The 26408-nt window shown below is 37.7% G+C and overlaps 1 gene segment (V, D, J or C); it reads right to left on the bottom strand.

Moving 5' to 3' along the window:
- Window positions 1-7396: 7396 nt before the first annotated feature.
- Window positions 7397-7948, bottom strand: LOC130882847 (Ig heavy chain V region PJ14-like). The segment is given in 2 exon segments: window positions 7397-7818; window positions 7903-7948. Coding segments are annotated over 2 exon segments (468 nt in total).
- Window positions 7949-26408: the final 18460 nt, after the last annotated feature.

Here is a 26408-nt window from a genome sequence, read left to right as displayed (position 1 = left end):
AACTCAGGAAAACTATAATTGTAACTATGTGTCTTCAACTCCATCAAAGACCCCAGAAGGATATAATATTACCTAAGTGAATGGAAAGTATTCCACTTCCAAAACTCTAAAATTGATAGAGACATCTCACTGCCTGGAGAGGAACTGAAAGCACTTCTGTAGTCTTGGGGATTCCTTTCACAGCCTTCATGTCCACAGTATCTGGCAGACATTTATATTTAACGGAGAATTTGAAAGACTGATTCATCTGTATTTGCAGCTTATAAATCACTCTTTACTGTGTCCTGCAGAATGTCTGACAGACTCTTTTATAAAGCAGTAACCCTGAAGGACTATCTTGCCTTCTTTTGGTAAGTTCACCATTCATTTTCTGTGGGTCTTTCATGCCCCATTTATATAATATACCATCAAGCAGTCCACACAAAAACAGTTTCTTGACCACATGACTAGTAAACTCTATAAAGAGCCTTTTGATGTCCATAATACTCATGAAGTAATTAGTGCTGCCAAAAGCAGACATATGTCACTATCAAGAAAAGTCTGAGTTCTTCAAACATTTTAAATGCAATATTCTGTAGGTATTTGTAGTGCTGAAAAATATGTATCTAATGAAATATATCTCTGTACATTCAGAAAAATATAACATATCTACAGTTTGACTATTAAATGCGTATCTATTAATTCATAATTTTAGTTATGCATTACATTTTTAAATGAACTGTATAAGCTCATTTAATTATTATATAACTGTATATGTTTTAATACCTTAAACAGGAGCAGAAACATACATATAACAAAATTGTCTTCAAAATTGTATCAGTAAACAAAAGTCCATGCCAATATTAATCTCTATATCACAAGTCCGTGTACAACATTAATCTCTATATCACATTCCCCTTATTTTTTGAGGAATTGACTGAGACCATTAATCATTTATAAGAAATTCCCTTTAAATTAAAAAGAAATATTTATAAACAATCTTATTGGGAATTTTTATGTATTTTTCTTCAAAGTGCTTCCCACTGTTTGTTGAATGTAGTATATTTAGGGTTCATGGAGACCTTTTGGGGGATCTTGATCCATCAAACCACATTAGACTGGAAGGAACCTACAGGTCCTTAAGAGCATCAGCATAGTAGATATACCTACTACTAATGTTAATGCATATGACCCACTCTAATCCTTTCCCAGGGACCCAGCAGACCCAATGCATTCTACTGAAGGAGAATCTATAACTTTTTGTTTTCTACAAAAACAAAGATATTACCTCTTACCCAAGATGTTGCCTTGATGCAATCACTTCTACCTGAACACATTGGACAAGATCAAAAACCCAATTTAAATTGAGGGCAGGAAGATGTTTGCCCAAGCGGATAACACCTCTCACTCATGTGATGTCTAATCTATATGTTGTCTATTTTATCACACATCTCAGATAAGTGATAAAAATGAATTTTTACTAACAAGATAAATGAAATCTCTCTCTTGGATGTCACTAACAGTATCCTAACCTTTAATAGGGGGTACTAATTCAAATACAAAATCTATTAATCAAAATAATGAACATGTTTTTGAAATATTACCACTTGAATCAAGACTTTATATGCTACACAAGAACACTTCAAGTAAGTTTTAAAGAATATTTTATTTTTAATAACTCATATATTTATCTGTATGGATAATATAGTGCTCATGGTGGGTAGAACAGTGGTCATGGAAGTCAATAGAGGGTCCTGGGTCCTCAAGACTTGCAGGTGTTTATGATCTTCCAATTGTGGTTGTCGGAAACTGAAAGTGATCCTCTACAAAACATTATGTTCTCTGAACCACTGAGGTGTTTCTCCAGTGCCTGGATGAGCAATCAAAGTCTTCATGTCATGTTTTCTTCAGCTCTGTTCACAAAGAACTAAATATCATAATGAGCTGAATGAACTGGAAAGATTGAGTGAAAGTCAGATACCAAGAATACAAAAAGAGTTTTTTTCAAGTGGAACTTCAGAAAACTAACTACAGGTTAACGAACATTAAGGGAAGGTTGACCTTGGCTTACCCACTGTAGACTGAGATGTCTAAACAGTTATAGTGGGAGGAGTAGTCTAACAATGAACTGTATGGATATTGAGCACAGTTAATATTATGTTCTTCATATACAGAGTGAGTTGATCTTCTGAGATATCACCCCCAACCCCAAGCAAAAACTGTGTAGTCACTCAACAGTGGACATTTATTTGAGAACATAATGTTAGACAGGGTAAAGAAAGTTTCAAACACCACACAATTGTGTCAAACCACTACTAAAAATACAGGCAGAAGAGAAATAAATGATTATATGTATCTATCTGATTATAAGTTATATCATACACTAGTTAGGTGTTTTCATAAATATCAACTGTATAAATTTTTATTTTACATAATTAAGTTATAGCATTATTTGCTTATATTTAAAGTTTTTAAGATATAAAAAAATATTATGTTTCTAAAAATACTACTATTAGATTCAGAGTTATCATGTTAATCAATAAAATTTTCAATTCCTGGATTTCTTCTAATCAATTATAATACTTTAGAGGTATCAATGATTTTATTTTTTACCTAATAAAAATTGCAAAGTCTATAAATCATTCAAACAACTGAAAAGTAAGAATAATTGTAAAATGATTTAAAGTTGGAAAAGAACATAATATATTTGAGACTACCAGGCATTGAGGAAACGTTTTCATGTCTTCTGTGACTGAAATAGGCTCAGCCACTTATTCTGGAACCATCTTCTGGAACAACAGGGAACTGGTGAGATTCTTCAGTTATTTGTATAAGACCTATTTACAGAAAAATATATACATAATTTATAAAATAGTTATTGCCACGAATTTGTCTATTTTACAGTTAACATCAAATTGATGGTCAGACAGAGTTAAGGAAAGAACAGTGTAGGGATCTATGTGCTGTAGTCACACATTATCAGGACATGTTATAAGAATACCTACTCTAGTGTTTTTGACTTTGAGAGTGTATATGCCATGATTCTGCACTCACAACATCTAGTTATGGTTCCCTAGAACAATCCCTAGACAGTCAAGAGCAGACTAATTCAAGGGACTTTCCATGTACTCTTAATTCTTCTGTTGTACTTAAGAGGAGGATACTTCTACTTTTTGTTTATTAATTTACTGACACTAATATGGATATATAAATGGTTCTTTGCATATAATGTTTGAATTTTAATAACATGTCATGGATATTTTTAATCCAAATCTATATGCTTAGAATTAGAGCTTCTAGTTATTGGTTTTGGTATGTTTTAGGTCTAACCAAATTGATTAACTGTTTCTCCCTGCTCATACCTAGTCCCCAGCAGTCATTTATTCTGATCCTCAGCCTGAGCCTGGGTAACATGAGACTGAATAATCTATTTTCTGCTTTGTGTGGAATTATGCAATTCATTGTTATAAGTCTTGATATCAGGATTCTAAGAAACTAGACACGTCTGTATCTACCCAAATCTTCAACACCCACTGCTGGTTTCACTGCAACTGTCTATGATAAAAGCTGATGATAGAGGGGACAAGACTGGAGCTGACATCTGGTGAACCATGCACACTGTAGGCTGAGAATTTTGTGATATGAGGGTTCAGGACAGACTTGCAGAGGAACCAGCCCTTTGGGTTTTGATTTGAAATGTAAATTTTACGAACAGGGAAATACATAAAAATTTGAATTGTCAAAAATGATAATGAAGAGAACACTTATAAGTCCTGGTGTTTTAAAATAAGGAAACAATGAATGATATTAAATTTCTAAGATGTCTTGTGAAAGAAATATTAATTCAGGCTAGAAGTAGTTTTCCATCATGTCTACAAAAAAGAAAATATACAAAAATTATAGATTACTTTAAATATTTAAGCATACTTAATGAGCTTACACTTAACAAGTGTCATAACTTACAGTCTCCTCTTGAAATACACATGCGCACACACAAACATATGTATATAATGCATTGAATGGAATTAACCAGAAAAGTATTCATAAATGCACAACACATATAAAATTATATATCAATCTGTCTGACAAAAAGAAGCAAATTTATAGCTCAGATAATTTGATATGTGGGTATAATCCATTGGTTCTACCTTGGGGAAAAATAGGAAGCTTGACAGGCTTCAACAGTTGAGAGGGACCTCAACTGGTCTTTTTTGTCTAGAAGAAGAAACCTCATATTTCAACATTATAGCAAAAGTCCATGCAGCATAGTATATAGCTTTCAAATTTCTGAAGTGACCCTTAATGGTTTTAGAAATCTTGTTGGTCCTTTCCCCAGGTTTCTCTAAATAGGGGGTCTCTGCAGGCTCACAGTGGATTTCCCTCACTGTGTATCAGTCACAGTAATATATGTCTGTGTTCTCAGTATACAGAGTGTTACATGTTAAGAAAACTTATCTCTTTGAGGTGTCCCTGCTGATGGTGACTCAGGATTTGAGAACTGAATTATATTTGCACAGATACAGAGATGCACAGGAGGATGTAAGAAGTGTCTTTGACTGTGCCCATCATTTTTGAGTTGATGGAGTAGTAGGATGCTCTCTATTTTGAGACCATGATAAAAAGGAAATATCAGCTCCTCAACTCTCTGAGCTAATGAGTTGCCAGCCCAGCTTCTGACTCCTGAATCTTTATTTTTAAATAGAGCATTAAGATTTAGTTGCAAACTACATATTGTGGCAGTGGCAGGTTTGTATTTGATTGACTCAGATGTGGGCTGGCTAGTAACCATGGAGTCACAGTTACTTTCTGAAATAGCAAGAGCTACAGGTATATTCATTGTGAAGGTGTCAAAACAATAAGTTTTTATTTTTATATACATGGAAGAAAAGAAGATGATAAAATTAAAGTGAACATGGAAAAAATTAACAGCTTCAAATATATTGTAAGTGACAAATCAATAATCGTTAAAATCATCTTTCCTTAAGACATGCAGAAGCTTCCTTGTTGAGGGAAGAGACGGGATAGCAGTTACAGAATTTAGAAGCACAAAATGTTACATCTTCCATGTTTAAAAGAAAGAGAATATATTTCAGCAATGAAAATCCAAACATACATATTTTTAAATTTTATGGATAAATTTGTCTTATGTTAATAAACAGAACTGCCTCTAAACATTCTGAGAAGCAGGAAAACATAACAACTGGTGTCTAACCTTGCTCAAATTGCAGCCCAATATTTACAGCATGGTCTTCTCTGATAAAGCCGGCAAATAGGAGCCAGTGTCCACATCCAAGTATTTCTGTGAATTATGACAAATTTTAGAGATTCATGTCAGAGTGCCCCAGGTTGTGGACAGTAGGTGAAGATTTCAGGATTTCTTTTCCATTAGTAAGTGACAAAGAGGAGATGTAGAGATGTTATGTCTATCACTTAAGCTTATAGAGCAGCTGGAGGTTATCTCGCAGGTGGACAATAGCAACATGAATGATTTTATGTTCCATATATCTGTTAAATTTATTAATAAATTGTATTGAAAATTTTATTAATAAATGTATCAGATGTATGTGCTTATTTTCAATACAACAGGATACAAAGGATATTGTATAAGAGATTCCTTATTCCAGAAGACAGGGGATGAATGTGAGAGCTCAGAGAAAAATAATACACTAGAATGGAAAACAAGTCACTAGGAGAATCTGCTTCAGTTCGAAAAAAAAAAGTGAATATCGGTCCAAGTGAAACAAAGGCCAATGGCCAGAGAAAAATGCAGTGAACTCATCAAGTGAGCATAACTCTTGTAAATAAAAATGCCTCATGTTCACTAAAATAATCATATGAGGCAATCATGAAAGGGGCTTCAAGGAAACAATGAATATTTTTCTTCTTCTTGTCTTAGAGTATAATATTTTCATATGTTTTTTACTCACTTGAAAACTTTGCAGGATGCTGATATCTGAATGCACAAATTATTATTTGGCCACATTAATTCAATAAATTAATTTACAGAAATATAATCAATGTAACTTCTGTGCCTACATTTATTTATGGACAATTGCATACTGAAAGCATTTCAGTGAAAATCATAGGGATATGATAACTACAATCACAATTTATTGTGGGCATCTCTGTGAGATTTGACAACTCAGGCTTTACTTATAGAGACTCAGGCAGTAAGAGACAATAGAACAGTGGGATATGGAAATAAACATTGAAATGCAATAATCTATTTTAATTGAAAATGTCATTCTCTTCGGATCCTCACATAGAAGTGAGAACGTTGGGCATGTTTCTTTTATATGAAATTTTTGCAATTTGTCCAAAATCCTTTACAGTAATGTAACAGAACTATGTTCCCTTTTACAATGCCCATCTTTTCTCTCCCTTCGCATTGCACTGTGATTTAATTCTTTCCTGACTTGTTTGCTCATGTTCTCCCTCCTTCTGCTCTTCATCTAGTCCTTGAGATCTGTCATCAAAAACCTCCCTACCAAAAAAAGTCCAGGATCAGATGGTTTCAATGCAGAATTCTACCAGAACTTCCAAGAAGAGCTAATACCTATACTTCTTAATGTATTTCACAATATAGCAACAGAAAAGTCATTACCAAACTCCTTTTATGGAGCTACAGTTACCCTGATACCAAAACCACACGAAGACTCAACCAAGAAAGAGAATTACAGACAAAACTAATTTTTACCAAGATGCAAATGCCTGAAATGGGATCTGTGAAAAGCAATAATCAATTCTATCCTTTTATGGAACCTTCTTGGTGTAGAAGGAAACTACGGATATTTCAGTTTCCAGGGTGTTGTGGGACAATGACTTTAAATTAGGGAAGCTGTGGTGTCTTTATCACAGGTACAAAAACAAAGAGGACAAATTACAGCTCTTTTTTTTTTTTGGGGGGGGGGCTTCTCCGTAGCTTTTGGTTCCTGTCCTGGAACCAGCTCTTGTAGACCACACTGGCCTCGAACTCACAGAGATCCACCTGCCTCTGCCTCCCAAGTGCTGGGATTAAAGGCGTGTGCCACCGCCGCCTGGCTAAATTACAGCTCTTTTAAAGTTCTCTAGCTTATAACTGAACCTAACATCAACAAGTGTCATAACTGCTGATTCCTTTAAAATATCTGCATATATAGAAAGTGTGTGAATATATGTGTATGTGTGTGTGTGTGTGTGTAAAACATATAAAGTTATATGTCATTCTATCTAATAAGAAGAAGCAGATTGATAGATTACAGAGCTTGGGGGAAAAGCTATTTGTTATAGTATTTGAACATATAAGAAGTTTATTAGACTATGACAGTGAAGTGATGCCTCTAAAGATTTTTTTCTTATTTGTATTTGGAAGAGGAAAACACAGATTCTAATTTTGAAACATAATCTCATGCAGCACAGTCTAGAACTTCTCATCTTATTAAGCAACCACGTACTGGTCTTGGGAGAACCTGTTGGTCTTCACCACCCCCTGCTGGTCAGGAGTGTCTCCATATGGAGTTTTTTGTGCAGGCTCACACGGGAGTTCTCTCACTGTGTCTCTGGCACAGAAATACATGGCTGTGTCATCAGCTTGCAGACTGTTCAGTTTTAAGAAAACTTGGCTTTTGTAGGTGTCCCTGGTGATGGTGATTTGGGACTGAAGAGCTGAATTATAATTTGTATTTCCATTATATGCTATTAGTCCCATCCACTCCAGACCCTTTCCTGGAGGCTGGCGGATCCAGCTTACAGCATTGCTGGTTAATGAGAATCCAGAGACAGTGCAGGTGAGGGAAAGGGTCTGTGACGGCTGCACTAGGCCAGGTCCTGACTCCTTCAGCTGTATCTGGGACAGGGCACCTAAGGACAAGCAACATCACCATCAGTCATATAACCCATAGATGAAAAACTTGGTTCCCTTTCCTGAAACCCTAAAGCACTTACAGCTTGGAAATGTCACCAGGCAGAGGAGCAGCACCAGGACAGCCATGCTGTGTTGGAGGCTCTAATCAGAAGGAGATGGAGCCTCTCAGATTGGCCTTGGATTTCATCCTGAGCTTGAGGACTGATTTGCATTTGGGGAGGTTCCCGAGAACATAAAAGGAAGCACAGGCAATGTTTCCAATTTCCCCTCCAGGAAACTGAGATTTGCTTTGTTTGTCTTAGAGGTACTTGATATTGAACCTCAGGAACATTACGTGATGCTTTCTGGATTTAATTTCAGAGAAACAGGAAATATTATGAGTCATACTGTACAGTCTTTAGAAGCAAAACATGGAACTGTTTATATTAATTAGGTCCATTTTCATTCACTACAGGCAGAGGAGAATACCAGGTTCTCAAAGGATTTATGTATCTTTGTAACTTCCAGGAGAAAATTTAAATGATATTGCTACTTTTGGTGATCTAAAATCCAGTTTAAGGAATTACTTAAAATTCTTTCTCTTGGTGTCTGTGGAGTTGTCTCACTCTTACAACTTGTCAGGAAATAACTTGTGAGGAAGCAGCTCACACACATTTCATACATGTGATTTCACATGTTTATCTGAAAGGAAATCTGTGGGACTGATTTGGGTCCCATCTTATGAGGCTCAGATTTCACCTTCTCACTTATAAACTTCCTACCTGGACACTAGTTTTTGTTCATTTTGATTTATGTCAGTCTATCCTGGTACTTTTATATATTTCTCTGTCACTCTCTGCAGTTTGTGTCCAATCACAGATTCCTAAATATGATTGTTGCTTTGGTAAGTGATGGGAAGCTCAGCTACTCATAACACTTCATAAAAAGAAACAGCATGCAGCCAGGTTTCAGGGTTATGTTCACTGATGTAATAATAAGACATAGAAAATTAAGTGACGAGAAGAAGTGGACTGGAAAGCAGATATGAACATGGGTAACCCTGTGACTTGAATGATAGTCAAGGCATAGATAACGAGAGTTTCTAGTGTCTTTTCCTGTATCTTGTTAATGCAAATCACCAGCGATGAGACATGCAGAGCTGGACCCAACCTGTTCATTCAACACTCAGGAAATGTCTGTCTAACTTGGCATTAGAGACATCACAATTTGTATCTACTATTTTTATGCATATCTTTTCACTTTTTATTGTGAGTTGCCATGGTAGAAATTGCTTCTCACTTTAAGGAGACAGCCATCCTGGGAAAGCCGTGATCATAATGTACAGTATGAGTTTATTGTTTCCTGTGTTTTTTAATGCTTCAGGGTTCTAAAAAGACTTTTTCAGACATGATGCTTAGTATGTTTCAGCTTGGGTTTGTTTAGTATTTTCATTGTGTTTTCAATAATCCGGAAATAAGTATTTGAGAAATAAATGCACATTTTTATACAATATTGGGGAACTAGGTATAAATCCACTTATTTGAATATTTTTTCCTGAGTTATTTCAGAGATATTTTTTAAGTTATGTTTCCATTTCTGTGAAAAGACACTATGATCTCAACTGTTATAAGGAAACTGTATAATTTAGGGACTTTCCTGCAGCTCCAGAATGAACTTCTCATCATGGCAGGAAGAATGAGAGCATGCAAGAAGTCATGGTGCTGGAGGAATAGATGAGAGTCCAACATCTTGCAAGGAAGAAGAATTCAACTGATATACTCGGCAGCATCCTGAGCATAGAGAATATCAAAGCCTATCCCCCACAGTGACATATTTCCTCCAATCAGGCCATGCCCATTCCAGCAATGCCACACATCTTAAAATGTATCACTCCCTTTGATACTATGTGAACCAATTATATTCAAACACCCACAGAGAGTTTGTGTCTATATTCCATACTCTTACTCCTTGGGTATCTCTTTTTCCATGAGACTCTCTAGAAGGAAGTCACTGGAAAAAGAGCATTTGCAAAGGGAATTTATTCATGGTAAAGTCACACATTATTTATTATTATCTACTATTTAAGAGGTGTATCCTCATTTTTAAAGGTTTATTTGGTCATTTGTTTAATTATGTAAAGTGGATAGATGGATACTCATTTAATGGGTCATATAGAATTAACAGTACCAGCCTGTTCACTTGTGTGGTGGTCAGAATCTTTTTACATGATATAAACTAGGGGCATCCCACATCAGAGCACTGGACTGAGTTCCCAAGGTCCAGTTGAAGAACAGAAGGATGGAGAATATGAACAAGGAAGTCAGGACCAGGAGTGGTCCACCCACTGAGACAGTGTGCCTGAACTAATGGGAGCTCACCAACACCAGCTGGACTGGGACTGAATGAGCATGGGATCAAACTGGTCCCTCTGAATGTGGCTGACAATTGGGGCAGACCAAGATGCCAATGATAATGGCACTGGGATTTGTCTCTACTGCATGTACTGACTTTTTGGGATTCTATTCTATTTGGATGCATACCTTCCTAAGCCTGGATATAGGGGCGAGGACCATGGATTTCCTACATATCAGGATACCTTGCCCTCACTCAGGATGAAGTGGGAGCGGGGAAGGTATGTTGGGGAGCAGGAGGGAAGTGGGGGAGCAGAGGAAGTGGAAATCTTCATTGGTATTTTTTATAAAGTAATAAAAAAATAAATAAATAAACTAGGGTCATTATGGAAAAAGGAACCGTAGTTGGAAAAAATACGCACATTAGATTACTATGCAGACATGACTGTGATGTCATTTCTACAACTGATGTAGGAGGGCCCAGACACATGTTGAAATTGCCATTCTTTGGCAGGTGGAAATGGCCATTTTTTGCATTGTATAAGGAAGCAGTCTGCACAACCATGGAGAACAAGTCTATGGACTGAGATTATTTGTGATCTCTGATTCAGTTTCCACTTTCAGGTTTCTGTCTTGATTTCACGTCCTAATTTTCCTCCGTGGTGGTCTGTAATATTTAAGATCACACAAACCCTTTCCTTTCCATGTTGCTGACCATATCCCTAGGTAGCAGACTGGGATAGTTTAAAATTTTTCTGATGAGAGAATGGGGGTTGGGATGGTGACAGTGTACACAACTGCAACCATAGTCACAGATACAGTTACACTGTTAGGTACAGCCACACTTCACAACACACACATTCACACTCACGCAGAGTCACACTTACAGACACAGTCACAAATATAATTACACTCCAACGGTAACATTTAATGATGTAATCACATACACACACACACATACACACACACACACACTCACACACAGACACAGATACCACCACCACCTCCAACACCTCCACCACCACCACATCCACAGGTAGAAATATTTATTTATAAGCAGAGGGACTGAATTTCTTTCTTCCTGTCTTTTACACATGGCCACTCTAGTTGGCTCACTATGTAGACCAAGCTGATATTGAATCATGAAAGAATCTCTTGCTACTTTCTCCCCAGCAATAGAATTAAAGGTGTTCATTCCCAACCATCTCATAGAGTTCTTAAAAAATTGAAATTTTTTTTCATATAATGAATTCTGATCATTATGTTCTTCCCTCATCTCTTCCCACATCTTTCCTCTTTCACAACTTGCCCAACTCTAAAACAGGCTTATTTTTAGAGACATATTAGGGGCCAGACACATAGCATTCATTTTCATATTGACAAGTTTAAAAGTACAGAATTGACAATACTTGTTCTCTTAAAAATTATTATATGATACATATGCTAGTTTTATAGTTTACAACATTTTTATTAATGTTTACAATGAATAGTGCTACAGTTCAGGGCTGAGGAGATGCTTCAGTAGTAAAGTGCCTGCCTCACAGAATATGTGTTTTAACTTGATTTTCAGCACTTAGCTCTGAAGCTGGTAGTGATGATTTATCCTTATATTCTCAGAACTGGTGAGGTAGTAAAAGGAGCTTCTCTGGATCTTGCCATCCAACCATTCTAAATGACTCTCCTGAACTTCAGGTTTAGTGTGAGACCCTCAACAAATAAGGTAGATGTCAACTGAGGAATACACTCAGAATCATCTTGTGACCTCTACATCCATGTGCAATCATACACTGTGATAATTAGTGCTTCCATTCTTTTGATCATTTCCCTGTACTGTGTAGATGAAAAACACATTGTCTGCAACACACTGAACTGAGGAAGCCTGGGGCTACTGAGTTGTGCTCTCAGTCATTGGTGTTCTGATTGTCACTTTGGATCTTAGGCAGAAAGTGGATCTGGGTTGTGTTTAGAGCCTTTATAAAGGGAAGGGAGGCCCTGGCTGTGAAGTCAATACCCCACTCTAAGTCTCCCAGGGCACCTGACACCTGAGCTGGGCTCTGTGGTCAAAGGATGCTGTGGTAACTTCTGTAAGGTAATCTGTTAACATAGTATGAGAAAATATGCCTCTCTTAAGCAAACACATAAAATCCCAGGCATAGACACAGGCAGGCAGACATAGCAACAGAGAAAACCTATACAAAGACATATATACTAGAGCAAAGAGATATATGTATGTCAATACGTTATTTGAATGTCATTTATTCTATTTAAAATAATTTATAATATACCTTAATAATATTGATACATCCAGTACCCTCTCTCTCCTGCATTCTACTCTGGATGACCCTGTGTTTCCTGAGCTGTGTGTTGTCCTGTGGTCTGAAATCTCAGAGAAGTGATTAAAATGAGTTGTTCTGAGCATGGCGGTCAATGAAGACTGATGAGAAGCCAAGGACAATGGCACTAGGTTTCAATCCTAATACATGAACTGGCTTTGTGGGAGCTTAGCCTGTTTAGAAGCTCACCTTCCTGGATGTAGATAGAAGACCTTCGTCTTCCCGCAGGGCAGAGAATTTGGACTGTTCTTCAGTATCGAGAGGGAGGGGGAATGGTGTGGGGGGAGGAGAAGAGGAGTGGGGATAGGGGGAGGGGAGTGGGGGGAGGGGGCAATATTTGGGAGGAGGGGAGGGAAATGGGAAACGGGGAGCAGGTGGAAATTTTAATTAAAAAAGAATAAAAAATAAATAAAAGAAAAAAAAAGAAAAAAAAAGAAAAAAAAATAAAATAAAATGAGTTGTTCATCGGAAGAAAAATGAGACAGTTCTTTTGATGAGAAGTACGTCCTAAACTTTAACATGGAGTTCTGATGATTCAAACACAGTATTTATTAATTAAAATGAGCAAGTAATTCTTGAAATGTTTCTTTTTTAATCAAAACATCATATATACTACACATGAACACTTCCTTCAAATTAACTCCCTGCACTAGATTAGTAGTTTGTTAAATAAATATTTTTTTTTTGAAGAAGGACTTCTCTGTGGAATAGCCCTAGCTGTCCTGGATCTGACTCTGCACTCCAGGCTGTGCTTGAAATCAAATTATCAGCCTGCTACTGCCTGGTTAGTGCTGAGATCAAAGATGTGCACCATCACCACAAGGCAAATACAGTATTTTGAGTTACGCATACATGTTTCTGTGTGCATGGTGTAGTGATCATGGAGGTATTCAGAGGTCCGGACTCACATATGGTTATGAACCTCATTGAGTGTATGATTTACAATCTTCTATTTCTTTAGTTTTCTTAAGATCTGATGCTGTTCATCACAGAATCAGTTCCTTTATAACAGTTTTCTTTTTGTTCATGTCTGAGTACACACTAAAATTAAAATGCAACTTAAATGGGGCAATCGAAATAGTTCTGCAGTTCAGATTCTTGCTGAAGCAGAATCTTCAACTGAGATCTTAAATTATGAGCTCAAGTCTTCAAGGCTACAAAAAGAGCTGTGTCAGCCAACAAGTTTTCCCATTCATGGGATGTGGAGAGAGCATAATCACTCGGACTCACTAAAACTCGTCTAACCATTTGTGATATACAAGCCATGGTGCAGGAAGTCCTTCTGTGTATGTGTTCCTTTTATTGGTTAATAAATAAGGTGCTTTTGGCCAATGGCTTAACAGAATATAACCAGCCTGGAAAAGATATATATAGAGAGAGTAGGCAGAGTGAATGAAACTCCATGTATCTGCCAGAAGAGAAAGACATGAGCCACCTGCCAGAACCTTGCCATGAGCATCATGGTAAAATATAAAAGAATAGAAATGGGTTAACTAAAGATATAAGAGGTAGCTATTAATACACTTGATAGTGATTATTTTGAGAGTCTTGGTGGCTGGGAAATGAACAAACAGCCTCCAGCAACAGGGTCTTTGATACAACTTGTCTTTAAAATGAGGTGCTTAATGACAGGTGAATGAATCACATATCAAAATGTATACAAATACACACATATACGAGGGCAGTGTTAAAGGAAGGGAGGAAGAGGAAGAAAAACAGTATAGCAAAAACATACATACATACATATATATATATATATATATATATATATATAATTTTATAAAATAAACATGAATAAAATAAATACAAAAACACTTACCAAACTGAAAAATGGGAATTTAAATAAACATTTGGACACTTTAAGCATTACTACACATCACACCTGTAGAGAGAATTCCTGATTGTGATATGGAGAATCAGCACATCAAAGATGTGTCTGGCCTTTTCTGCCTCTTCCAATAGGCTCTACTGTGACCCAGAGCTCTGTGTAAACTTAGTGCCCCCTGCTGGTACTTAGGTAACTGCAGGGCAGTTTGCATCTGAGCTCATAGTAGCATCACTAACTGTGTACTTTGCATGGCAAAATATGGCTGTGTCCTCAGATCTCAGACTGCCTATTTCCAGGTACTGAGTGTTCTTCTCCCTGTCTCTGGAGATGGTGAATCAGATCTTCGTGGCATCAGCAGAGTGGTTGTAGAACTACTACCACCCTTAATGCATGGAAACCACTCCAGCACTGCACTCGTGCTGGGCAGACCCAGTTCATGTTATAGTTACTGAAGGTGCATTCACAGAGTCTCAGGAGCTTTTCAGGCTTTACTAAGAATCCTCAAGACCCCATCAACTGCACCTCTCACTAGACACCTGAAAGCTCAAAGAAATATGATATAAAACTGACCAAAATCCATTTTTTTCATTTCATGCACACACATGAGACACCGTCTCATATCTATAAATTACCTTTTAAAATAATGACAGGAAAAAGTGAACTAATACTCAAGTCCATGGTGAGTGACCTATTTTTAGTGTTATTCACTGAATGGGAGGACCTGGGAATTCAGGGATGGGCTCCTTTGCCAGAGCTGCAGGATCAGGGCAGTGTTGTTATTCATGGGCACAAAGAAGACTTATTTGCATGTCTTCCTGCTATAGGAAGTACTGGAGTTGGATCTCAAAGGAAGGCATCTCTCAAAGCAGAAAATAGTCATCAAAGACAATAATGACATTTATAGAAATTGACACAGTATCGTAGTTCAGTATTCATCCTTTCCTGGTAAAGGATTCATCGCCTATTTTTCTCTTTTGTGCAACTGCACAAAATTTGCTTTATTTCCATGATATATGTCTCCATTGGATAAATGTGTAACTAAGGAGTTCCACACATATCTCTGTTTCTATACACAAGCTCATCTTTTCCTGTTGTCTGTGCTGGACATTTCTACTCCCTGATGTGTCTCTTAGATAGGGTCAGACCTGCAATGTGATCTTTGCAGAACTCCTTGTCTGTTGTAGGAATACTTGGGAATTTTCTGAATTTTAATTATTTCTGAGACACTGCTGTTTGCAGGCAACAGGAGACTTACAAATGAGACAAGTCTTGTCATTGTCTCACTACCACTTTCAGTTATGTATTTCTATTTTCATCAAACTCACATTCTGCATCCTTATGTTCTCTCTTTGATTCATTTAAGCTTTCTACCATTATCTTCTTCATGTTTACACCAGGAAACTCATGACTGCTTTTATGTTGTTTTAACCTGGTTTGTATTTCATCCAATTAATATAATAAGCGTATCCTGGGATATTGATTAAGTTTTAGGATGACTTTGCTGTTTTTCAATTGTTAACATTTTCTTAAATTCTCTTGTTTCCTCACTACTCATACCCTTTCTCTCAGCACACCTCATTTTTGCTTTCACATCATCAGTGTAACTTTGCCTTTGGTACTCTTTGTTTCTCACATAAGATGTTTTCCCTTCCTAGGGATTTCATTATAGCTCCAAAATTTACAAAATTGAAGTGAGAACACCAAACACATAACCTAGGTTCTAAAATGATCAAAACAGGCAGTGTTTCTCCCCCACCAATCTTTATTCTACTGTTTGACATGTGAATTTCTAGTGTCAATCATGTCCAAGGCTGAATAAACACAGAAGAAGTGGAGGCAGAAAGAATATAAAAGGTGGAGCATGGGGAGCAGTGCTGTGAAATCTTGTGTACTGGATGTGAAATGGTAATTACATTCATGAACTCATAATGGATGATGTTTTGTGTGTAAACCCTATACAAGATCAAGTGTGCCAAAACCCTAGTGGAGATATTTTTCAGACATTATCTCTTACTGTCTTACTGAGGAGCTGTTGGATGTAGACTATTCCTGGAGAGGAAGAATGCTTCTCCTCCGAGACTGTAGTCATTGGTAGTTTGCTATGTTACAGTGCTTGTCTCCATACACATGCACATATGGCCAACATTAAGTGACCTTCTACTTGCCATGAAGTGGTGAGAAATTTACATAGGGGAGGATATGGAAGGGAGTTCAATGGAAATAAAATAGATATGTAATCATATTTAACTGTATATAAGCAGAGTATACAATTCTTTAAAAGAAAGAAAAATAGTGCCTACTGAATAACTAAATGGTTTAAAGAAGCTTTTGCTAAATGTGATATGCAGGGGGTAGTCAAGACAACCCTCAGTAAAAAGAATGATGATGAAGGTGTACTACACATTATTTCAGGTGCTCCACTGCAGTTACCATGATAATAAATTCAGCTTGGGACCAGTACAAAATCAGAGAGACAGAGAGAGAGACAGAGAGAGAAAGAGAGACAGAGAGCAGAGATTATGAGAGTCTGGGTGAAGAAGTAGAGACCTAATGAGGTGGATGATGTTTAGGAGTAGTGCCAAGAGTAAAATGAGTATTAACTAGGTCACGAAATGGTTTATTTTAGCCTTCAAGGGGCATCAGAACATGCTAAAAGTAGCACATTGGAATATTTGAAATTCAGAAAACCAATAGAATTTGTGCAGGGTAAAGGCTAATGGCTAAGTTTGGAGAAGAACACAGGGGCCAGGAGGAAATGAAAATTTACTACTTGCTTTTTCTTGCCATATCATGCAACTGAAGGACAACTGGTTGGTGAAAATATAACTGTAGAGAATCTTAACTGAGAGGGCCTGACACTGGCAAGGGCTTTATGAGATTCAGTAGTGGAGATGTGCACAGAGTAAAATGTGCATGATCTTCATTGTATTGTTGTGCTGGCTTAGTGAGACAAGTGCAGGGCCCTTGATAGTTTCTGCTTATCATATAGGGACTCCTCAATAAAGAGGTACCAGGAAAAGAAAGTTTGATATCTACTCATTCCTTTGGAAATTGCTTCTCCTACCCAAAATTCAGCATTCAATCAAATGTTGCAACGTTCACTGTATGCAGAATCCGTTTATCCGTAGGTGCTGAACTATCCTTAAAAGGCTGAAGTATCTTTTTAGATTCTAAGTCTACATTTTCAAAAGCTAGAAATTCAAGGAGTACTCATTTAGCATCTGGGATGTTATAGCCTTACTTAATCTTTGTAAAAAGTCAATAAATGGTTCTCTCTGTCTCTGTCTAACCCTGGTATATGATTCACTTCTTGTTCATAGTTCTTGATTCCTTTCACAAATATTTAAGGCTGCTTTGTGGTATAGGGATAAGATTTCTTCATCGTAAAGTGCTTGAACTTTGGACCAACATAAGGGTCTTCACAAAGAATTTGATCTTGGGACGTCTTAATGCCTTTTGCTTTTCCTTGTTGTTCCAAAATTTTGACTTCCTCTCTGAAATAAATTTTAAACATCAATAGATGTCCATAATCCAGGACTGCTGGAACTAAATGAAAAAAAAAATCATGTGGATTGCCCTGATGGTAGATGCCCAACTCTATCAACTCCTCAAAATTGTGGAATGTAAGCCATAAGTTTCAACAGCTTGCTTAATTTCTTTTAGATCATTCATTCCTATAAGTATCCATCTACCTTTTTATGGATTCTTTTGAGTCTTTAGAACCTGACACTTTGTAGATTTGTAGATACAGGGTAGAAAACTAAAACCCTGGGTAAGCCATCTCTGACAGCCATTGGTGATGTTGAATCCTGTCTTTGTGCCTTCTTTCCCTGTTCATCTGCTCCAATAATTTCCTTAATTATTTCAAATCTTTTTATTATTGTCTTTTGTAAAGATGGAATCTCCTGGCCTGTACATATTTCTCGTGATTTTATTGAGGCACCTAGTCTTTGGTCCTCATTCTGCATATGTGATTCCAGAGACTGAAGGTTCTCCTTTAAAGATAGCATTTCATTTTTGGACTTTACTTGCATAGCGTGCAGATTGCCATTCTGGAGAGACAGTTTTCTGTTAAATTATCATGACTTTTTGACAACTTTTGATTGTCAAATTCAACAGTATGAATTCTTTCAGATAATTCTTAGTACACTTAGATATAGATTTAATTTTGTGTAATAGTATTAACTTTTTAAGGTATCCTTTGATTTTTGATGATATTAATTCTGTCAATTAGCTGTTCATTTTCAGTCTTTAAAGATTGTATCATTCCTAAAAATGTCATATTCTTCCTTAATGATAGAACATGGAGAAGAAAACTTAAACCTAATACCCAATAAACTGAATTATCGCCATAGTCATATAAGCCTTGCATAATACAATCCACAGTATTAGCCAAAAATTTACTAAAAGTTGCATTGTTAATGAAGTCTGTCATAATGATTTATGTATTACTTGTTATTGTCCATCAGATGTCGTGGTTGCAGAGTTGAAACTAGAAGCAATGCAAGTGTTGACAACAGGAATGGTCTTGGGCTGCTTTAGTTTTCACCTTGGTACTGGTTAAATACATTTGCTTGACAAATTAAAGGCAATTAAATCAATTATATAAACAGATCAAGAAACCCAGAACCCAAAGGCAGGGAGAAGAAACTGGAAGCGGCACAAGACTCCACATGACAAGGAATCAAAATGGAGATGAAATAATACCTATTGAATGGCTGAATTGTTTACAAAATAAATTCCCAAAGAAAATGCTTAAAGGAAGATAGTACTAAATATGAAAGAAATGGGTATGCAGGGCAACCTTTAGAAAAAGAAATGGTGATGAAGGTTTATCCACACTTTATTTCAAACTACACTGAAGTACCTTGATAATAAAGCCAGTATGGCACCAGCTAAAATGCTGACATATGGAGTCTGGGAGAGTAGCAACAGAACTGAGGCTGTTGATGGTGCTTGTGGAGGTTCCCAGAGAAAAATAATGATTTGCAAGGTCAATACATAATTCTCTTATGGATACATGAGTCATCTGTCAGGTAGAGAGCAGGTCACTGGGCAATCTGAGTGAGGAGTAGGGGCAGTATTGACTAAGCATCCCAAGACAGTTGTAGAATCTTGGGAGGATGAGGATGATATTTTTTATGTTTCTTATATCTGTTAAAACACAATTAATCAACAGTTCTTGAGTATCCCCTGAGTTTCAAGACAGTGGGAGACAAAGATGTTACCTAACACAGACTTTCCATCCTTTAGAAACAGGCATTTTGACCAGAAGCCTGGAGACAAACAATCCATGGGTACAGAAAAGAGAAAGACCAAGAGTGTCTGCTAACATTAAAAAAATTCTATCAACATTTTCTATGGGAAAAATGCCAGGGAAACTCATCAAGAAAGCATAACTAGTGTCAGTGTGTTTTCCCAAATTAGTGAATATAATCATATGAGGGGATATTGACAGAAACTTTAGAAAAGCAATAAATACTTTAATATCTTATAGTATAGTGATTTCAAATAGTGATACAAAACGTATTTGTATGCAGAAATTATTATATGCTTTTTCTATAACATTTTCCAATTTTGTGGCATACAGGTTTTTGTAGTAAGATCTAATGATTCTCTGAATTTCCTCTGAGTCTGTGGTTATGTCTCCCTTTTCGTTTCTGATTTTGTTAATTTGTGTATTCTCTCTCCGCCGTTTGATTAGTTTGGATAGGGGTTTATCAATCTTATTGATTTTCTCCAAGAACCAGCTTTTTGTTTCATTGATTCTTTGGATTGTTTTCTGTGTTTCTATTTTGTTGATTTCAGCCCTCAATTTGATTATTTCCAGTCTTCTACTTCTCCTAGGTGAGTCTGCTTCTTTTTTTCTAAAGCTTTCAGGTGGGCTATTAAGTCTCCAATGTGTGCTTTCTCCGTTTTCTTCAAGTGGGCACATAATGCTATGAACTTTCCTCTTAGCACTGCTTTCATAGTGTCCCATAGGTTTGAGTATGTTGAGTCTTCGTTTTCATTGAATTCAAGAAAGACTTTAATTTCTTTCTTTATTTCTTCCTTGATCCAGGGGTGGTTCAGTAGTTGACTGTCCAGTTTCCATGAGTTCATAGGCTTTCTGGGGATAGCATTGTTGTTGAATTCTAACTTTAATCCATGGTGATCTGATAAGACACAGGTGGTTACCAATATTTTTTTGTAACTGTGTAAGTTTGCTTTGTTACCGAATATGTGGTCTATTTTCGAGAAGGTTCCATGAGCTGCAGAGAAGAAGGTATATTCTTTCTTATTTGAGTGGAATGTTCTATAGATGTCTGTTAAGTCCATTTGATTCATTACCTCCCTTATACCATATACCAAAGTTAAACCAGGACCAGGTGAACAATCTAAATAGACCTGTTAGTCGCGAAGAATTAGAAGTTGTTATAAAAAACCTCCCCACCAAAAAAAGCCCAGGTCCAGACGGCTTCAATGCAGAATTCTACCAGAACTTCCAAGAAGACCTAATACCTATACTCCTTAATGTATTTCACAATATTGAAACAGAGAAGTCATTGCCAAATTCCTTTTATGAAGCTGAAGTTACTCTGATACCAAAACCACACAAAGACACAACCAAGAAAGAGAACTACAGGCCAATCTCACTCATGAACATCGACGCAAAAGTATTCAATAAAATACTGGCAAACCGAATCCAAGAACACATTAGAAAAATTATCCATTATGATCAAGTAGGCTTCATCCCAGAGATGCAGGGCTGGTTCAACATACGAAAATCTATCAATGTAATCCATCATATAAATAAACTGAAAGTAAAAAACCATATGATCATTTCATTAGATGCTGAAAAAGCATTTGACAAAATTCAACATCCCTTTATGATAAAGGTCTTAGAGAGATTAGGAATACAAGGGTCGTTCCTCAAGTATAATAAAAGCTATTTATAGCAAGCTGTCAGCTAACATCAAATTAAATGGAGAGAAACTCAAAGCTATTCCACTAAAATCAGGAACACGACAAGGTTGTCCACTCTGTCCATACCTCTTTAATATAGTGCTTGAAATTCTAGCAATAGCAATAAGACAACATAAGGGGATCAGAGGGATTCAAATTGGAAAGGAAGAAGTTAAACTTTCATTATTTGCAGACGATATGAAAGTGTACATAAGCGACCCCAAAAACCCCAGCAAAGAACTCCTTCAGGTGATAAACACCTTTAGTAGCGTTGCAGGATACAAGATCAATTCCAAAAAATCAGTTGCCCTCCTATACACAAAGGATAAGGAAGCAGAGATGGAAATCAGAGAAGCATCACCCTTCACGATAGCCACAAATAGCATAAAATATCTTGGGGTAACTCTAACCAAGGAAGTAAAGGATCTATTTGACAAGAACTTTAAGTCAATGAAGAAAGAAATTGAGGAGGATACCAGAAAATGGAAGGATCTCCCTCGCTCTTGGATAGGGAGGATCAACATAGTAAAAATGGCAATTCTACCAAGGGCAATTTATAGATTCAATGCAATCCCCTTTAAAATCCCATCAAAATTCTTCACAGATCTTGAGAGGACAATAATCAACTTTATATGGAGAAACAAAAAACCCAGGATAGCCAAAACAATCTTATATAATGAAGGATCGTCTAGAGGCATTACCATCCCTGACCTCAAACTCTATTACAGAGCCTCAGTATTGAAAACAGCTTGGTATTGGCATAAAAACAGAGAAGTCGATCAATGGAACCGAGTAGAAGACCCTGATTTTAACCCACAAACTTATGAACACGTAATTTTTCATAAAGGAGCTAAAAGTATTCAATGGAAAAAAGAGAGCATCTTCAACAAATGGTGCTGGCAGAACTGGTTGTCAACGTGTAGAAGAATGAAAATAGATCCATATCTATCACCATGCACAAAACTCAAGTCCAAATGGATTAAAGACCTCAATATTAGTCTGAACACACTGAACCTGATAGAAGAAAAAGTGGTAAGTACTCTACAACATATGGGTACAGGAGATCACTTCCTACGTTTATCCCCAGCAGCACAGACATTAAGGACAACATTGAATAAATGGGACCTCCTGAAACTGAGTAGCTTCTGTAAAGCAAAGGACACTGTCACTAAGACAAAAAGGCAACCCACTGACTGGGAGAAGATCTTCACCAACCCTGCAACAGACAAAGGTCTGATCTCCAAAATATATAAAGAACTCAAGAAACTAGACTTTAAAATGCTAATGAACCCAATAAAAAATGGGGCACTGATCTGAACAGAGAATTCTCAACAGAAGAAATTCAAATGGCCAAAAGACTCTTAAGGTCATGCTCAACCTCCTTAGCGATAAGGGAAATGCAAATTAAAACAACTTTGAGATACCATCTTACACCTGTCAGAATGGCTAAAATCAAAAACACCAATGATAGCCTTTGCTGGCGAGGTTGTGGAGAAAGAGGCACACTCATTCATTGCTGGTGGGAATGCAAACTTGTGCAACCACTTTGGAAATCAGTGTGGCGATTTCTCAGAAATTTCGGATCAACCTACCCCAAGATCCAGTAATACCACTATTGGGAATATACCCAAGAGATGCCCCATCAAATGACAAAAGTATCTGTTCAACTATGTTCCTAGCAGCATTGTTTGTAATAGCCAAAACATGGAAACAACCTAGATGCCCTTCAATGGAGGAATGGATGAAGAAAGTCTGGAATATATACATATTAGAGTACCACTCAGCGGTAAAAAACAATGACTTCTCGAATTTTGCGTGCAAATGGATGGAAATAGAAAACACTATCCTGAGTGAGGTATCCCAGACCCAAAAAGAGGAACATGGGATGTACTCACTCATAATCGGTTTCTAGCCATAAATAAAAGACATTAAGCATATAATTTGTGATCCTAGAGAAGTTAAATAAGAAAGTGAACCCAAAGAAAATCATATAGTCATCCGCCTGGAGAGGGGAAGTAGACAAGATTGCAGGGCAAAAACTGGGAACTTGCGGGTGAGGTGGCATGGGGTAAAGGGGAAATGGGATGAGAAACATGAGAAGGGGAGGATGGGAGGAGCTCGGGGGATTGGGATGGTTGGGATATAGGAAGGGAGGATACGGGAGCAGCGAAGTATATATCCTATCTAAGGGAGCCATCTTAGGGTTGGCAAGAGACTTGACTCTTGAGGGGTTCGCAGGTGTCCAGGAATATGTCCCCAGCTGGTACCTTGGGCAACTAAGGAGAGGGAACCTGAAATGACCCTATCCTATACTGATGAATATCTTGCATATCACCTTAGAACCTTCATCTGGCGATGGATCGAGGTAGAGACAGAGTCTCAATTTGGAGCAACGGTCTGAGCTCTTAAGGTCCAAATGAGGAGCAGAAGGAGGGAAAACATGAGCAAGGAAATCAGGACCACGAGGGATGCACCCACCCACTGTGACAGTGGAACTGATTTATTGGGAGCCCACCAAGGCCAGCTGGTCTGGGACTGAATAAGCATGGGTTGATTCTGGACTCTCTGAGCATGGCAGACAATGAAGGCAGATGAGAAGCCAAGGACAATGGCACTAGGTTTCGATCCTAATACATGAACTGGCTTTGTGGGAGCTTAGCCTGTTTGGACGCTCACCTTCCTGGACATAGATAGAAGACCTTCGTCTTCCCGCAGGGCAGAGAATCTGGACTGCTCTTCAGTATTGAGAGGGAGGGGGAATGGTGTGGGAGGAGGAGAAGAGGAGTGGGGATAAAGGGAGGGGAGTGGGGAGAGGGGGCAATATTTGGGAGGAGGGGAGGGAAATGGGAAACGGGGAGCAGGTGGAAATTTTAATTAAAAAAGAATAAAAATAAATAAAAAAAAGAAATTATTATATGCTTACAATACTTCAATAATTTTTGTTTTGAAAAATCTGACTCACATAACTTAGAAGGGGAACATGCCAGATAAAGGGGAAAGCACAAAATGAAGTAATCCCACACTATCTACAAATAGGGTATCATAAGGGGTTCTTTAATTAAAGGGGAACTCACAGATCAAAGGAGCTTCAAGAGTTGAGAGGGACCTCAACTGGATTTTTTGATTGAAAGAAGAAACCTCACATTTTAAAATTAAAGCAAGAGTTCATGCAGCATAGTCTATAACTTCTATGTTTCTAAAGTGACACCTAATGGCATTAGACCTCCTGTTGGTCCTTTGTATCCCCCCTGTTTCCAAGTTTCTCTGAAGAGGGGCTTTCTGCAGACTCCAACTGGATTTTCCTCACTGTGTGTCAGTCACAGTAATGTATGTCTGTGTTCTCAGTTTGCAGAGTGTTGCATTTTACGAAAACTTGTCTCTTTGAGGTGGCCCTGCTGATGGTGACTCAGGATTTGAGAACAGAATTATATTTGAACAGATACAGAGATGCACAGGAAGATGTAAGAGGTGACTTTGACTGTGGCCATCATTTTTGAGTTAATGGAGAAGTAGGATGCTCTCAGTTCTAAGACCATGATGAAGAGGAAATATATTCCTCAACTCTCTGAGCTAGTGAGTTGCCAGCCCATCTTCTGGCTTCTGAGTCTTTACTGGTAAATAGATCATTAGAGATTTAGTTACTAACTACATTTTGTGGCAGTGGTGGGTTTGGATCTGATTGGTTGAGACTTGGGCTACCTAGTAACTATAGAGTCAAAATTACTGTCTGAAACAGCAGCAGCTATGGGTGCAATCACTGTGAAGTCGTTAAAAGAACAAGTTTTTGATCTTTGGGGTGAGTTTCTGACCCGCGGCAGCAGCCCCGGACAGGGAACTCAGAAGTTCCTCATCCCCCCCCAATACTTCCTGGGCCCCCTGCAGGGGCTCTATTCCCTGCATATTGCTTCTCTCTTCCTATCCCACCCAGCTTGCATCCAGAACCCTCCTCTCCTCTGCCCACCTTCCCTCTTTGGGCACATAAAGCCACCCAGCTCAGCTTGCCTGGGCGCTGGGGTCGAATCCTCAGGGCAAGCGGGCGGGCAGGAGTTCCTGTGTGTCAATAACCTGCCTGCACCAAGCAAGGGAGGCACTTTGTTTACAAACTACCCAACCAGCATGGATCTGTTCTCAGCGCCAGGAGAGCCATCTTTGGGGAGAGCCATCTTTGGGCATGGAGTTCTGATCTCGGCACCAGGAGAGCCATCACTGGAGCACCAGGAGAGCAATCACTGGGGAATGCCATCACTGGGAAGGTACATCAGTAGGCAAGGAGACCTGATCCTGTAAAAGAAGATCCATAGGGGAGCACTCAGAGGAAGATATGGGCAGGCGCCAATGCAAGAATTCACTCAACAATCTGAAAAACAATATGAAACCACCAGAACCCAGTGACCTCACAACAGGAGGTCATGAACACCTTAATCAAGAAGAAGTAGAAAAAATTGACTTTATGAAAGTGATTGAAGCCCTTAAACAGCATGTAAAAAATGCCCTTATAGAAATGGATGAGAAATATAACAGAAAGTTTGAAGAATTGAGTAAATCAGTGAATGATACCCTAGGAAACCAAGGAAAAACAATCAAACAGATAATGGAAACAGTTCAAGACTTGAAAACTGAAATGGAGACAAAGAAGAAAACACAAACAGAGAGCCGGATGGACATGGAAAATCTAGGTAAACGAATAGAGACTACAGAAACAAGCATAACCAACAGAATACAAGAGATAGAAGAAAGAATCTCAGATTCTGAAGATACCATAGAGAAAATAAACACGCTGATCAAAGAAAACAGGAAGGCCAACAATCTCTCATCACAAAACATTCAGGCAATATGAGACACAATAAAAAGACCAAACCTAAGAATAATAGGAGTAGAAGAAGGGGAAGAAGCACAGCTCAATGGTCCAGAAAATATATTTAATAAAATTATAGAAGAAAACTTTCCCAACCTAAAGAAAGATATACCTTTGAAGGTTCAAGAAGCATACAGAACACCAAATAGGTTGGATCAAAAAAAAAAAAATCCCCTCGCCATATAATAATCAAAACACAAAGCATACAGAATAAAGAAAGAATATTAAGAGCTGCAAAGGAAAAAGGCCAAGTTACTTATAAAGGTAAACCTATCAGACTTACACCTGACTTCTC

The sequence above is a fragment of the Chionomys nivalis genome, chromosome 10 (genome assembly GCF_950005125.1).
Source record: "Chionomys nivalis chromosome 10, mChiNiv1.1, whole genome shotgun sequence".
NCBI classification, from domain to species: Eukaryota; Metazoa; Chordata; class Mammalia; order Rodentia; family Cricetidae; genus Chionomys; species Chionomys nivalis.
This window is presented reverse-complemented; position numbering and strand designations above follow the sequence as displayed.